The 14,734-nt window shown below is 49.9% G+C and overlaps 1 protein-coding gene across 4 annotated transcripts in view; it reads left to right on the top strand.

The window, feature by feature from the left end:
- PWWP3A (PWWP domain containing 3A, DNA repair factor) overlaps nt 1–14,516 on the top strand; it is a 31,350-nt gene extending 16,834 nt beyond the window's left edge. For all 4 annotated transcript variants that reach the window (XM_066342368.1, XM_066342383.1, XM_066342391.1 and 1 more), the window contains exons 10-14: nt 1,989–2,064; nt 2,504–2,554; nt 4,850–5,286; nt 7,142–7,230; nt 14,300–14,516. In XM_066342368.1, coding sequence (XP_066198465.1) covers nt 1,989–2,064; nt 2,504–2,554; nt 4,850–5,286; nt 7,142–7,230; nt 14,300–14,354 — 708 coding nt within the window. In that variant the 3' untranslated portion in view covers nt 14,355–14,516. The remainder of the gene's footprint in view (nt 1–1,988; nt 2,065–2,503; nt 2,555–4,849; nt 5,287–7,141; nt 7,231–14,299) is intronic.
- The last annotated feature ends 218 nt before the right edge of the window (nt 14,517–14,734 follow it).

Below are 14,734 nucleotides of genomic sequence, written 5' to 3'. Positions count from 1 at the left end.
CACCGTGTATACAGTGGAGCAGCCCACGGCCATGCCAGTAGAGATGTGGACGGTACAGAGGAAAGTTCAGTGTGTTCTGTGGCTCGCTAAATTCAAATCTGTGACCAAAGTGCAACGTGAATATCGGCACATTTATAACAAAGCGCCACCACATAGGAATAACATTACTCGGTGGGATAAACAGTTGAAGGAAACCGGCAGTTTGGTGGAGAAACCCCGTTCTGGTAGGCCATCAATCAGTGACAAGTCTGTAGAGGCTATACGGGATAGCTACCTAAGGAACCCTAAAAAAATCTGTGCGTGAGCCCACATCGAACTGCACTAAATAGGTATGAAATTGGGAGAGTTTTCCTTTTATTTGGTGCAGATTTCACATTTCTATCGTCTTTTGTTGCTTTCCTGTGACCGGTCAAAAGTACACCATGACTTTATGGACACACTGTATATGAACGTCTGTGAGCCATGAGGTGCTGTTTCATTCAAAATGCTGTCTGGAAAAAAAAATGCTGTCTGTTCAGCCTTGAAGCAGTGCTTTTTTGTTTCACCTTTCAAAAATGCAAACCAAAACTGGGGTGGTGGAGCAGAGTTGCCTGCCTACACCCTGCTGTAGGGGTTCCCATGGTCATTGCTAGGTTGGGAAGTAGTATATATCTGAGCTGTCCTCTGAATCTTGGAAACTCATTGTCCACACCTGTGCTATTTTCTGAGGATACAGACCCTGGGCTACAGGTGTGAGTATATGTTTGGAAGATTGACACCCATATTAGACCCCAGCCCTTACTTTATTTTTCCTGATTTTCCCAGGTCCCCAACATGATCCTCACTCCATCTGTCTTATCTGTTAGAGCTTGTTCACTGCACCGTCTAACTCACAATCGGTGTCAGGCACCAGGTCCCCATCAAGAGTGCCTGTTAGCAGTGGCTGGTTCTGATTCTGGAAAGGGCCTGGTTCTAGTCTTAGAGGGTTCCATGCTCCCTGAATGCCAGTCTGTGAGTTCTGGGAGCTGCTCACCCAGCCTTCCAGGCCAGGAGCTGTCTGACTCCTCTAAGTGCTACGTGCACTCTTAGGGTCCTAGTAGCTTTCCCTTGGAGTTTGCAGAAAAGAGAGTGGAAATTTTGCTTTGAGATCTGTCATGAGAAGATAGCATGTGGGCCTTGTGTGGTCCAGATGCCTGGAGGGCATTCATGGCCAACTTCCTGTTACCCAAATTCACTTGTGAGGTGGGTGTATAGGGAAACAAGAGGCGCTGGTTCATCTGAGTAGCAGTGAGACGAATCTCCAAAGAGCAAATTTGTCTCCTGTTCTGGGTTATTGATGGATTGATTCTCATGGCCTCCACTGGCCCTTGTGTGACTGTCTCTGCTTTGTAACATCTATAGGGCCCTATGTTTCTCATTCCCTGAGGAGTCTTACTGCCTGCCATCCCAGGTGCCAGTCAGTGAGGCCTTCTTACCCTGGAGCTGCTCACTCTGCTTGCATCCCTTGCCTGCTTCATTCGCCAACCATGGGATGGAGAGCAGGCCAAAGCAGCAGTAATGCAAGACATGGGTCTCAGATTTATCTCGAGCCTATGGACATTTCCTGGGAACTCATCCCAGCTCAGGGAGCCTTGCTGATTATATTGTCTTTGGTTTGCTGGTGGCTAAGTGTCCCTCCTGCTAGGCTTATGCTGCCCTGTTCTACATGCTGGTCACAAAGACATCTCTTGGAAGGATTTACTTTATATGACTTTAAGTTAGGACCACTACAATTTGGGATATTTATCCACCCTTCTTTGTAGAGCTTAAGGTCTCTGACCCAGAGCCAGGCTTATAAGGATCCATGTTCTGAGCAGCTTGGCCGCAGACCTGGGCCTTGCTGGGCATTCTCTGCCAGCCTTGGGAGGCTGGCCCAGGGTACCTTCCCTGGGCAAGGGCACTGAGACAGCTGGCAATGGGGCAGAACCCCAGTGGGCTCCCAATGACACCTGCTGTCTCTCTCATTGCAGAACAAGGCCAAGGAGGACTTCGACCAGGCCATTGGCTGGTGTGTCTCCCTGATAACTGACTACAGGGTTCGGCTCGGTATGTGGAACCTCCACAGCCTCAGATAGTGGTGGGGACATCAGCATGGGGCCTCCTTTGCGGACCCTCTGGTGGTGAGGGCTGAGTGCAACCTCTTTCCTGTGGTAGTCTGGCCCAGCCTCTGACAGTTGTGTCCCCAGCACAGGAAGGTGAGCAGGCACCCAGGCAGAGGCAGGGATGTTGGGCATGGACAAAAGACAGGGCCTCCTTTGAATCAGAGCTGGTTTCTGTCCACCCCATGTGAGGCAGTTGGGAATCTGAATCAGGCTTGTTAGCAGAAATGTCCAGCCTTTTGGGGACCCCAGGCTCCATGCAGCACCAGCCCTCCCACTGAAAGAGGTCTGCTTGGGGCTGAGACATGTGGTCGGGCATCTTGGAAGAGATTTCTAGAGCATTACTCATGTGTGTTTTGCCTTCTTCACTCCTCCCTCCTCTGCAGGCTGTGGTTCCTTCTCCGGCTCTTTCCTGGAATATTATGCAGCCAATATAAGTAAGTCCACTGGTTCCACTGCCTACTTTGTAGTCTAAAAGTAACAGGGGCCCTGGCCGGTTGGCTCAGTGGTAGAGCATCAGCCTGGCGTACAGAAGTCCCGGGTTCGATTCCCGGCCAGGGCACACAGGAGAAGCGCCCATCTGCTTCTCCACCCCTCCCCCTCTCCTTCCTCTCTGTCTCTCTCTTCCCCTCCCGCAGCCAAGGCTCCATTGGAGCAAAGATGGCCCGGGCGCTGGGGATGGCTCCTTGGCCTCTGCCCCAGGCACTAGAGTGGCTCTGGTCGCAACAGAGCGACGCACCGGAGGGGCAGAGCGTCGCCCCCTGGTGGGCGTGCCAGGTGGATCCCGGTCGGGCACATGTGGGAGTCTGTCAGACTGTCTCTCCCCGTTTCCAGCTTCAGAAAAATACAAAAAAATAAATAAATAAATAAATAAATAAAAGTAACAGGTGCCCTTATCCTGCTGCTGGACTGTGGGACCGTGCAACCCCAGGCCCTGGGGACACTGGGGCAGCCATATTCCTAAAGGGCTCTCCTCTGGCAGGAGCCTGCCAGAGGTAGGCTTGCAGTAGGGTTATTGCTGGGGCGAGCGGGAGGGTAATTGTTGACAAAATGATAAGTACTGGAAGGCATTTTATTTGCTTTTATTATTAAATTGTCATTTGATTTTTATGTTATTTATGGTAGGGAATATTGTTAGGGAGGTGGCGTCCCCCCAGGTCTCTCACTGTCATGGGGTCTTGGACAGCAGATCTGCATCCAAATTTGCCCTGTAAATGATAACACCCAAATGTTAAAATGTGATTAGGCGGTAGCACAGTGGATAGAGTATTGACCTGGGACGCCAAGGACCCAGGTTTGAAACCCTGAGGTTACTGGCCTGAGCATGGGCTTACCAGCTTGAGTACAAGGTCACCAGCTTGAGTTTGGGATCATAGACATAACCTCATGGCCACTGGCTTGAAGCTGAAGGTTACTTGCTTAAAGCCTAAGCTCGGCCCTGGCTGGTTGGCTCAGTGGTAGAGCATCGGCCTGGCGTGCAGAAGTCCCAGGTTTGATTCCCGGCCAGGGCGCACAGGAGAGGCGCCCGTCTGCTTCTCCACCCCTCTCCCTCTCCTTCCTCTCTGTCTCTCTCTTCCCCTCCCGCAGCCAAGGCTCCATTGGAGCAAAGATGGCCCGGGCGCTGGGGATGGCTCCTTGGCCTCTACCCCAGGCGCTAGAGTGGCTCTGGTCGTGGCAGAGCGACGCCCTGGAGGGGCAGAGTGTCGCCCCCCTGGTGGGCGTGCCGGGTGGATCCCGGTCGGGCGCATGTGGGAGTCTGTCTGTCTCTCCCTGTTTCTAGCTTCAGAAAAATACAAAAAAAAAAAAAAAAGCCTAAGCTCACTGGCTTGTGCAAGGGATCACTGGCTTTGCTGGATGCCCTCACCGCCACCCCCAAGGCACATATGAGAAAGCACACAATGAAGAGCTAAGGCACCGCAACTATAAGTTGATACCTCTCATCTCTCTCCCTTCCTGTCTGTCCCTCCCTCCCTCTCTCTCTCTCTCTCTCTCTCTCTCTCTCTCTCTCTCAAAAAAAAGCATAAATAGCACTTTTCCATCTGCCTTCCTTGTCTCTGTGCTTTCAATCAGTGACAGCCATACACTGTCCTATTCATTCTGTCTTTAAAGAGAGAGACAGATAAATTAATCCTTTTGGGGGGAGGGAGGATGGGCCTTGTCTTTCAGGTTAAATTTAGCTAAAAGGGCCCTGGCCGGTTGGCTCAGCGGTAGAGCGTCGGCCTGGCGTGCGGGGGACCCGGGTTCAATTCGCAGCCAGGGCACATAGGGGAAGCGCCCATTTGCTTCTCCACACCCCTCCCCTCCTTCCTCTCTGTCTCTCTCTTCCCCTCCCGCAGCCAAGGCTCCATTGGAGCAAAGATGGCCCAGGCGCTGGGGATGGCTCCTTGGCCTCTGCCCCAGGCGCTAAAGTGGCTCTGGTCGTGGCAGAGCGACGCCCCGGAGGGGCAGAGCATCGCCCCCTGGTGGGCAGAGCGTTGCCCCTGGTGGGCGTGCCGGGTGGATCCCGGTCGGGCGCATGCGGGAGTCTGTCTGACTGTCTTTCCCTGTTTACAGCTTCAGAAAAAAAAAATACAAAAAAAAAAAAATTTTTAGCTAAAAGGCTGAGTTGGGAAAGAGATGAGGGCTCCTGCCAGAGGAGAGCCCTTTAGGAATATGGCTGCCCCAGTGTCCCCAGGGCCTGGGGTTGCTCTATCCCCGTCTGCCAGTGATCCCATGGACACTTGCCTCTGCAGGCTATCCTGTCCGCAAGTCCATCCAGCAGGATGTCTTGGGAACCCAGTTTCCTCAGCTCTGTCAGGAGGACCCCGAGATACCTGTGGCCGGGAGCCCTTGGGGCAGGAGGCAGCCCTGCAGAAAAGTCCTGCCCGACCGGTCTCGAGCTGCCCGAGACCGAGCCAATCAGAAGCTGGTAGAGTACATCGTGAAGGCGAGGGGCGCTGAGAGCCACCTGCAGGCCATTTTGAAGAACAGGAAGCCATCCAGGTGGCTGAAGACGTTTCTGAACTCGGGGCAATATATGACATGCGTGGAGACGTACCTGGAGGACGAGGAACAGCTGGACCGGGTGGTGAAATACTTGCAGGGGGTCTACCAGGAAACAGGCAGCAGGATGCTGACGCAGATCAATGGCGACAGAATCCGCTTCATCCTGGATGTTCTTCTTCCTGAAGTGAGTGGCCAGCAGGGCATCCTGTGTGAGGGAGGTGGGGGTCTCTGGTGCAAGCCCAACCAGAGCCCCAGTCTAGGCTTACCCAGGCATGGTCTGTACTGGGCATAGGGCATGGGGTGGTTTGGTGCTGGGATGTCACCCTTTCAAAATCTATCTGGAGGCTCATGCATCATGGAGCCCAGCACTCACCTGGCCACTCCGGGGACAGTAGCACAGGCCAGGTAATCCGATTTCATTACCAGGCCTGGGGGAATGAGATGTGGGCTTCATCTGGGTGCAAAGGTAGTGACTCCCAGAACTTATTTGTGAAAAGAGAGATTTAACTTTTCTCAGTGCTGGAGCAGGGCTGGAAGAGGAGCAGATATGGTTCTTAAGTTACTGTGAAAGTTTAGAGAGGACACTGCTGGGTGTGTATGTACAGTGTGGACAAGACATTAAATGTAAAAATGTTGACTTTATAATTGTGGAAAGTTTCAAATAACAGTAACACAAGAACATCGTGAACCATTTGTGCTCATTAGCTGGCTGGACTAGTGACCTCAGTCCCTATGTGCCACTAGTCCTCCTCCCAGATTAGTTTTTTTTTAGGGGGGTGGGAAATTTCAAGATTTTTATTCATAAGTACTTCCTTGTGTATCTCTAAAAAGAGGTGATCCTGCATCGTGGGGATATCTGGGGTTGTCACAGGAGGGGTACTCCTGGCATTGAGGGTTGGGGTCAGGGATGTTGTTTAGCACCTCATAGTGCCTAGGCTGCCCCACAGAGAGTGACCTGGCCCTAGGGTCTTTTGCTATAACCACAGTATTATTATTTCACCTAAGAAAATTGACAGTGATTTTTTGGTATGCAATATCTATTATACATTCAAATCACCACTTTGTACTTTTTTTTTTAAGAATTTTAAAAAATGCACCTTTTGGTTTGGGTGTTGCTTTTGATGATGGGAACTCTCATCTCTAGTCCAAAAGGTAACATTACTTATTTACTTCAGAAACTTTTTGTTTGTTTTATTCAGTAAGAGGAGAGGAAGCAGAGAGACAGACTCCTGAATGGGTCCCCACCAGGATACACCTGGCAAGCCCACTAGGTGGCAATGCTCTGGCCAGGGGCCAGTTTGCTCCAATTGAGCCATGGCTGCAGGAAGAGGAGGAGGAGGAGAGAGAGAGAGAGAGAGAGAGAGAGAGAGAAGCAAGAGGGGGAGGGGTGGAGAGGGGTGGAGAAGCAGATAAATGCTTCTCCTGTGTGCCCTGACCGGGAATCAAACCCTGGTCTTCCAAATACCAGCCAACTCTACCTCTGAGCTAACTGGCCCCAGGGCCTAACTCAGAAACTTTGTTACAGAGATGTCACAGGTTCTCGAGGTATCTTTTGAGCCATAAAAACTGGTTTTAGGGCCCTGGCCAGTTGGCTCAGTGGTAGAGCGTCAGCCTGGCGTGCGGAAGTCCCGGGTTCGATTCCCTGCCAAGGCACACAGGAGAAGCGCCCATCTGCTTCTCCACCCTTCCCCCACTCCTTTCTCTCTGTCTCTCTCTTCCCCTCCTGCAGCCAAGGCTCCATTGGAGCATAGATGGCCCCGGCGCTGGGGATGGCTCTATGGCCTCTGCCTCAGGCGCTAGAATGGCTGTGGTTGCAACAGAGCGATGCCCCAGATGGGCAGAGCATCGCCCCCTGGTGGGCATGCCGAGTGGATCCCGGTCGGGTGCATGCGGGAGTCTGTCTGACTGCCTCCCCGTTTCCAGTTTCAGAAAAATACAAAAAAACAAACAAACAAACAAAAACTGGTTTTAGGCATATTCCTCAAGAGATCAAGTGCCACAAGTGGCCTGGCTTGGGGTTGACCTGTTCCCTCTTACAGGCCATCATCTGTGCGATCTCCGCAGTGGATGCAGTAGATTACAAGACGGCCGAGGAGAAGTACATCAAAGGACCTTCGCTGAGCTACCGGTAGGCTACATAGAGCCCTGCCCCAACCATTTTGCAGCTTTTTTTTTTTTTTTTAATTTTATTCATTTGGGAGAGGAAAGAGAAAGAGAAGGGAGGGACAGAGCAGGAAGCATCTATTCCTATATGTTCCTTGACCTGGCAAGCCCACGGTTTTAAACCAGTGACCTTAGCATTCCAGGTCAACACTTTATCCACTGAGCCACTACAGATTAGGCTCAGCTTATCTTCTAAGGCTAGTATTTTCTCACATGCCAGTAACTGGGAACTGAGGCCACTCTTTTTGACATGTTGGACGAGATGCCCACTTGATAAATGAATCACATACACTTGAAATATACACGTTAGTACTGGCTGATAAATTGCTAGACAATCTCAGTGAAGTCAGCAGTGGACGTTTCTGTCCTCTGGCAAGTTTGGGCCGTGGCCCTGAGCCCTGAACTGGACACAGTCCCAGGGTCTACATAGTGGCCTACAGGGTCAGCCAGGGTGACTGTTGGATACACATTCGGACCTCTGCCTAATCTCCTGTTGTTGGGGGCTGCTGTTTCTATTTCCAACTCTCTTCCTTATTGCTGCAATTCCATGGCTGTTGGAGAACAGACAGCACTTGGCCTGATGAGTCTTCACTGGTCAGAGAAGGCTCTGATCAAGATGTTCTCTTACATTGGTATAGTTAGCTGCCCATGAAGTTCTGGCCCTAAAGCCCCTAATCCCATCTGGGCGTGCTACCAGGCCCTGCTGGGAACAGGCATGGCTATTGCCACTGACAGTCTGAAGACTCAACTAGAGTCATAGGCCAGGGTGCTGTCCCAGGCTGACTGGGCACTTCATAGGACACTCTGGGGTAAAGATGCTCGGCATTCTTCCTTGGTGGAGTACCATTGTGTGCAAGGAGAATAGAAGGGCTGCTTGCTTGCCATGATGGATAACAGGTCTCCTGCGTAGCTGCCCACAGAAAGGCCACTTGGCTCTGCATACAGCCTGACTTAATAAGACAGAGCCTTTGGAAACAGAAACTTAGCATCTCTCTACCCGGATCTCAGGAATCTGGCCTGGGGCAATTCATCCATGAGTCAAGATAGTGGTCCTAATCCCTGATTGGGTAGTTCAGTTTGATAGAGGGTTGTTCCAGTATGTCAAGGTAGTGGTGGGTTTCATCCCTGGTCAGGGCACATTACAAGAATCAACCAATGGCCTGACCAGGCGGTGGCACAGTGGATAGAGCGTCGGACTGGGAAGTGGAGGACCCAGGTTCAAGACCCCGAGGTTGCCAGCTTGAGCGCGGACTCATCTGGCTTGAGCAAAAAGCTCACCAGCTTGGACCCAAGGTCGCTGGCTCCAGCAAGGGGTTACTCGGTCTGCTGAAGGCCCGCAGTCAAGGCACATATGAGAAACCAATCAATGAACAACTAAGGTGTCCCAACGAAAAACTGATTGATGCTTCTCATCTCTCTCTGTTCCTGTCTGTCCCTATCTATCTCTCTCTCTGACTCTCTCTCTGTCCCTGTAAAATAAATAAATAAACAAACAAACAAACAAAAAAAGAATCAACCAATGAACGCATAAAGGGGTGGAACAGCAAATTGATGTTTCTCTCTTTCCCTTCCTCTTACTCTTTCTCTAAAATCAATTAAAGGAGAAAAAAATGCCCTGGCCAGATTGCTTGGTTAGTATTTTTGTTGTTGTTTGTGACAGAGACAGAGTCAGAGAGAGGGACAGATAGGGACAGACAGGAAGGGAAAGAGATGAGAAGCATTAATTCTTCATTGCGGCATCCTAGTTGTTCATTGATTGCGTTCTCATACATATGTGCCTTGACCAGGGAACTACAGCAGACTGAGTGACTCCTTGCCTAAGCCAGCGACCTTGGGCTCAAGCTGGTGAGCCTTGCTCAAACCAGATAAGCCTGCGCTCAAGCTGGCGACCTCAGAGTCTCATACCTGGGTCTTCCGTGTCCTGGTTCGATGCTCTATCCACTGCGCCACCAGCTAGTCAGGCATAGCTTGGTTAGTTAAAGCATCATTCTGAAGTGCAGAAGTTGCCAGTTTGATCCCTGGTCAGGACACATACAGGAACAGATTGATGTTCCTGTCTCTCCCTTCCTCTCTCTCACTCTCTTGCTAAAATCAATTTTAAAAAAAAGACTGGTCCTGCCCTGGCCTGTTGGCTCAGTGGTAGAGCGTCGGCCTGGCGTGCAGGAGTCCCGGGTTCAATTCCCAGCCAGGGCACACAGGAGAAGTGCCCATCTGCTTCTCCACCCCTCCCCATCTCCTTCCTCTCTGTCTCTCTCTTCCCCTCCTGCAGCCGAGGCTCCATTGGAGCAAAGTTGGCCCCGGGCGCTGAGGATGGCTCTATGGCCTCTGCCTCAGGCGCCAGAATGGCTCTGGTTGCAACAGAGCGACGCCCCAGATGGGCAGAGCATTGCCCCCTGGTGGGCATGCTGGGTGGATCCCGGTAGGGCGCATGTGGGAGTCTGTCTGACTGCCTCCCCGTTTCCAGCTTCAGAAAAATACAAAAAAAAAAAAAAAAAAAAAAGACGGGTCCTGGGAAGAGGAGGGCAGAAAGCAACGACATCTGGGAGCTCAGCCTTATGCTCACATGAACATGTCTTCATCTTTACCCTCTTCCTCTGCTTGGTTGCCAGCATTAAGAGTGTTAGGAGCCTGCCCTGGCCGTTTGGTTCAGTGGTAGAGCGTCGGCCTGGCGTGCAGAAGTCCCAGGTTCGATTCCCGGCCAGAGCACACAGGAGAAGTGCCCATCTGCTTCTCCACCCTTCCCCCTCTCCTTCCTCTCTGTCTCTCTCTTCCCCTCCCACAGCCGAGGCTCCATTGGAGCAAAGATGGCCCGGGCGCTGGGGATGGCTCCTTGGCCTCTGCCCCAGGTGCTAGAGTGGCTCTGGTCACAACAGAGGGATGCCCCGGAGGGGCAGGGCATCACCCCCTGGTGGGAAGAGCGTCGCCCCCTGGTGGGCGTGCCGGGTGCATCCCGGTCGGGCGCATGCAGGAGTCTGTCTGACTGTCTTTCCCTGTTTCCAGCTTTCGAAAAATACAAAAAAAAAAAGAGTGTTAGGAGCCTGACCAGGAGGTACAGTGGATAGAGTGTGGGACTGGGATGCAGGGGACCCAGGTTTGAAACCCTGAGGTTGCTGGCTTTGAGCCCAAAGGTCGCTAGCTGGAACCCAAGGTCTCTGGCTTGAGCAAGGGGTCACTTGCTCTGCTGGAGTCCCTCAGTCAAGGCACATGTAATAAAACAATAAATAAACAACTAATGTGCTGCAACGAAGAATAGATGCTTTTCACCTCTCTCTCCCTTCCTGTCTGTCCCTATCTGTCCCTTTCTCTGTTTCTTTCATACACACACACACAAAAAAAAAAGTGTTAGGAAAAAAGAAAACGAGTTCTTTGCTGCCTTTGCCTACTGTGAACATGTTAAATGCCTCCTGTAAATGAGGTTCACTAGCTAACATGAATAAATTAGGTTGGTAAAAACCCCAACCCTGTTTTATTCCCTCAGGGACATAGTCTAAGGCACTGTTTTTCTCTGTAATCTTCATAGCTGTAACTTCAGGAAAGGAAGTGGGTAACTGTTTTGAGAACTGGCAGTTGAAAACCATTGGTCTAAGAAACACAGTTGCTGTTGTTGGCCTCTGCTTCTATCCTTTGGTTCCAGTTTTCAGCCACATGGTTGGTCTGTCATAGAGTTCATCCACCTGTGTCTCTCTCATCTTATTAGTTAAGAGGTTGTGCACACGCCCAACAAACTGTACTGAAAGATGAGTATGCTCTGAGCAGTGTGTGCTGTTTCCATCATGCTCGTTTTCAGGCTGCCCATGTCTCTTATTTTGAACTGACCCACACATTTACCTTATTGATGTTACCTAGCGCCTGAGGCAGAGGCCATAGAGCCATCCCCAGCACCCATCTGGGGCATAGCTCTGCTGCAACCAGAGCCATTCTAGCGCCTGAGGCAGAGGCCATAGAGCCATCCCCAGCGCCCGGGCCAACTTTGCTCCAGTGGAGCCCCTTGTTTCTCTGGGCCACCTCAGAGTCAATGTTCCTTTCCTGGCCTGTGGTGACACAGTGGATAGGGCATTGAGATCACTGGTTCGAAATCTTGGGCTCGCAAGGTCAAGGCATATACAACAAGCAGCCAATGAACAACTAAAGTGAAGGAACAATGAGTTAATACATCTTGCTCCCATCCACCCTTGTAAAATTAATATTTTTTTTAATTAAGTGAGAGGCAGGGAGGCAGAGAGAGATTCCCGATGCACCCTGACCAGATCCACCCGGTAAGCTGCCTGTGGGGTGATGCTCTGCCCATCTGGGGTTGCTGCTCTGTTGCTCACAACTAAGCTATTTTAGAGCCTGAGGCGAGGCTGTGGAGCCATCCGTGATACTCAAGGCCAACTTCTTCAAAGCATTCTAGCTGTGGCTGTGGGAGGGGAACAGAGGTGGGGTTGAGAAGCAGATGGTCGCTTCTCCTGTGTGCCCTGACTGGAATTTTTTTTTTTTTTTTACAGGGACAGAGAGAGAGTCAGAGAGAGGGATAGATAGGGACAGACAGACAGGAACAGAGAGAGATGAGAAGCATCAATTATCAGTTTTCATTGTAACACCTTAGTTGTTCATTGATTGCTTTCTCATATGTGCCTTGACTGCGGGCCTTCAGCAGACCGAGTAACCCCTTGCTCGAGCCAGCGACCTTGGGTCCAAGCTGGTGAGCTTTTTGCTTAAGCCAGATGAGCCCATGCTCAAGCTGGCGACCTCAGGGTCTCGAACCTGGGTCCTCTGCATCCCAGTCCGACGCTCTATCCACTGCGCCACTGCCTGGTCAGGCCTGACTGTAAATTGAACCCAGAACTTCCACACCCCGGGCTGATGCTCTACCGCTGAGCCAACTGGCCAGGGCAAATCTTTAAAAAAAGAAAAGAAATGAAAGCCCTGGTGAAAAACAGAAAAAAAAAAAAAAACTATGAACAAATCCCTATGCACACTGCACATACTTTATTTAAATTTTTTTTCTAAAATACAAAAAAAAACACAAAACTATGAACAAATCCCTATGCACACTGCACATATTTTATTTATTTAAATTTTTTTTCTATTTTTCTGAAGTTGGAAACGGGGAGAGACAGTCAGACAGACTCCCGCATGCGCCCGACCAGGATCCACCCGGCACGCCCACCAGGGGGCGATGCTCCGCCCAACCGGGGCGTAGCTCTGTTGCAACCAGAGCCACTCCAGTGCCTGGGGCAGAGGCCAAGGAGCCATCCCCAGCGCCCAGGCCATCTTTGCTCCTATGGAGCCTCGCTGCAGGAGGGGAAGAGAGAGACAGAGAGCAAGGAGAGGGGGAGGGGTGGAGAAGCACATGGGCGCCTCTCCTGTGTGCCCTGGCCGGGAATCGAACCCGGGACCTCTGCACGCCAGGCCGATGCTCTACCACTGAGCCAACCGGCCATGGCCTGCACATATCTTATTTTAAAGTAAAAAAACAAAATGGGAACAAATAACAATATTTAAAATAAAGAACAAGTAAATTTAAATCAACAAACTGACCAGTATTTCAATGGGAACTATGCTCCTCTCACTGACCACCAATGAAAGAGGTGCCCCTTCCGGAAGTGCGGCGGGGGCCGGATAAATGGCCTCAAGGGGCCACAGTTTGGAGACCCCTGGCTCAGAGTGTCATCCTTAAATGACAAGGTTGCAGGTTCAATCCCTAGTTAGGGCACACACGGGAAGCAACCAATGAATGCATGACTGAGTGGAACAACAAATTGCCTGACCTGTGGTGGCGTAGTGGATAAAGCGTCGACCTGGAATGCTGAGGTCGCCGGTTCGAAACCTGCACTTGTCTGGTCAAGGCACATATGGGAGTTAATGCTTCCTGCTCCTCCTCCCTTTCTCTCTCTCTCTCTCTCTCCTCTCTAAAATGAATAAATAAATTTAAAAAATTTTTTTCAAAAAAAAAAGAAAACACACAAATGAATGCTTCCCTTTCCTCTCCCTGTCTCTCCCTCCCTCTCTCTGTGCCTCTAAAAGTCAATAAATAAAAAAGCCTTGGCTGGGTAGTTCGGTTGATTGGAGCATCATCCTGAAGCACAGGGCACATACATATGTTCCTGTGTCTCTCTCTCTTTCTGCCTCTCTCTAAAATAAAAAGAATTGATGTTCCTTGTTTATCTCTATCCTGAATGTGGTGGCTACCCAAGTGATTGTTAGCACAATTTTTCTTAACAGTTACTTAAGGACAATTAGGACAATTTGGTATTTCATACTTCTAAGATTTATTTTTATTTAATTGTGATAAAATATACATAACACTTTATCATCTTAACTATTTTATTTATTTTATTTATTTTCTGAAGCAAGAAGTGGGGAGGCAGAGAGACAGATCTCTGCATGCGCCTGACCGGGATCCACTTGGCAAGCCCACTAGAGGGCAATGCTGTGCCCATCTGGGGCATTACTCCACCCATCTGGGGCATTGCTCCTATGCAGCCAGAGCCATTCTAGTGCCTGAGGCGGAGGCCATGGAGCCATCTTCAGTGCCTGGGCCAACTTTGTTCCAGTGGTACCTTGGCTGCAGGAGAGGAAAAGAGAGATGGAGATAAAGGAGAAGGGGAGGGGTGGTGAAGCAGGTGGGCGATTCTCCTGTGTGCCCTGGCTGGGAATTGAACCTGGGACATTCACATGCCAGGCTAATGCTCTACCAGTGAGCCAACAGGCCAGAGTTGTCTTAACCTTTTTTTTTTTTTTTTTTACAGAGACAGTCAGAGAGGGATAGACAGGGACAGACAGACAGGAAAGAAGAGATGAGAAACATCAATCATTAGTTTTTTGTTGAGCATTGCAACACCTTAGTTGTTTGTCTTAACCATTTTTAAGTGCACAGTTCAGCATAAAATTCATTCACATTGTTGTACAACCATCTCCACCATCGTCTCTAGGACTTTCATCTTCCCAAACTGAAACTCTGTCCCCATCATACACTAACTCCTGTGTTCCATACTATTTAAAACACAAGTAATTAATAAAATGAAATTGTCACCTTTTATTTTCTGAAGGGAAAAAGAAATATTTGACAACCAGCTTCTAGAAGAAAGGAACCAGCGATGCTGACATGGGAAGGCGCCATCATGTATAGTGAGAGTTAGCAGAGGTCCCTGTTCGGTCACATGTTTTCTGAAGACAGAACTGGGGATATGTGTACATCAGATCTGTTTGTGGATTCTCTTCTTGTGATTTTTTGAGGAAGGTACAGTTCCTGAAGGGTCTTTAAGAGGACAAAAATGACTTCTTTTCTTTATATTATTACTTGTGACTGTATGGAATAGTTTAATACTAAGGTACACATTTGTCTTTTTATGTTAAAAAGCATTGTATCCAATATTAAACAGGAATTTAAAAAAAAAGTCTGATATGATTGTATCACTCCAGAAATGTATATTTTTCCATTTTTTCTCCTCTGTATGGTTTCTTAAGATGGTTTCTGAGTTTGC

The sequence above is a fragment of the Saccopteryx leptura genome, chromosome 1 (genome assembly GCF_036850995.1).
Source record: "Saccopteryx leptura isolate mSacLep1 chromosome 1, mSacLep1_pri_phased_curated, whole genome shotgun sequence".
NCBI classification, from domain to species: domain Eukaryota; kingdom Metazoa; phylum Chordata; class Mammalia; order Chiroptera; family Emballonuridae; genus Saccopteryx; species Saccopteryx leptura.
This window is presented reverse-complemented; position numbering and strand designations above follow the sequence as displayed.